The sequence below is a fragment of the Oxyura jamaicensis genome, unplaced genomic scaffold (assembly GCF_011077185.1).
Source record: "Oxyura jamaicensis isolate SHBP4307 breed ruddy duck unplaced genomic scaffold, BPBGC_Ojam_1.0 oxyUn_random_OJ71532, whole genome shotgun sequence".
NCBI lineage: Eukaryota > Metazoa > Chordata > Aves > Anseriformes > Anatidae > Oxyura > Oxyura jamaicensis.
In genome coordinates, this window is record NW_023310575.1 from 1,544 (window position 1) to 2,118 (window position 575).

The 575-nt window shown below is 69.9% G+C and overlaps 1 protein-coding gene across 1 annotated transcript in view; it reads right to left on the minus strand.

Annotated features, from left to right (window-relative positions):
- The window catches only part of LOC118159674 (latent-transforming growth factor beta-binding protein 4-like), a gene marked incomplete at its 3' end in the record, with an annotated part of 3,933 nt that overhangs the window by 1,452 nt on the left and 1,906 nt on the right, over nt 1-575 (minus strand). Inside the window, exon 4 of the mRNA XM_035314243.1 lies at nt 431-559. Within this exon, the coding sequence (XP_035170134.1) occupies nt 431-559 (129 nt within the window). The remainder of the gene's footprint in view (nt 1-430; nt 560-575) is intronic.

Consider the following 575-nt stretch of genomic DNA (forward strand, 5'->3'; position numbering starts at 1 on the left):
CGGTGGGGGGGGTGGGGGGTCCGGGGGGGTACTGGCTGGGTGCTGGAAGGGTGCTCGGGGTGCGGGCAGGGTGCTTGGGGTGCTCAGGGTGCTGGAAGTGTGCTCAGGGTACTCAGGGTGTAGGCAGGCTGCTGAAGGTGCAGGCAGGGTGCTGTCTGCGTACAGGTAGCGTGCTCAAGGTGCAAGTAGAGGATGCTGAGGGTGCAGACGGGGTGCTGGGGGTGCTGAGGGGGCAGGCGGGGTGCTGAGGGTGCTGAGGGTGCAAACGGGGTGCTGGGGGTGCTGAGGGGGCAGGCAGGGTGCTGGGGGTGCTGAGGGTGCAGACGGGGTGCTGGGGGTGCAAACGGGGTGCTGGGGGTGCTGAGGGGGCAGGCAGGGTGCTGAGGGTGCTGGGGGGGCAGGCAGGGTGCTGGGGGTGCTGGGCGCTCACCCACGCACTGCAGGTGCTCCTGCTCATAGTAGTAGCCGCTGGGGCAGTAGCAGCTGAAGCCGGGGGCGGCATTGATGCAGACCCCCCCCCGGCACAGCTGTGGCGCGAACACCTGGCACTCATCCACATCTGGGGGGGGGGGGGG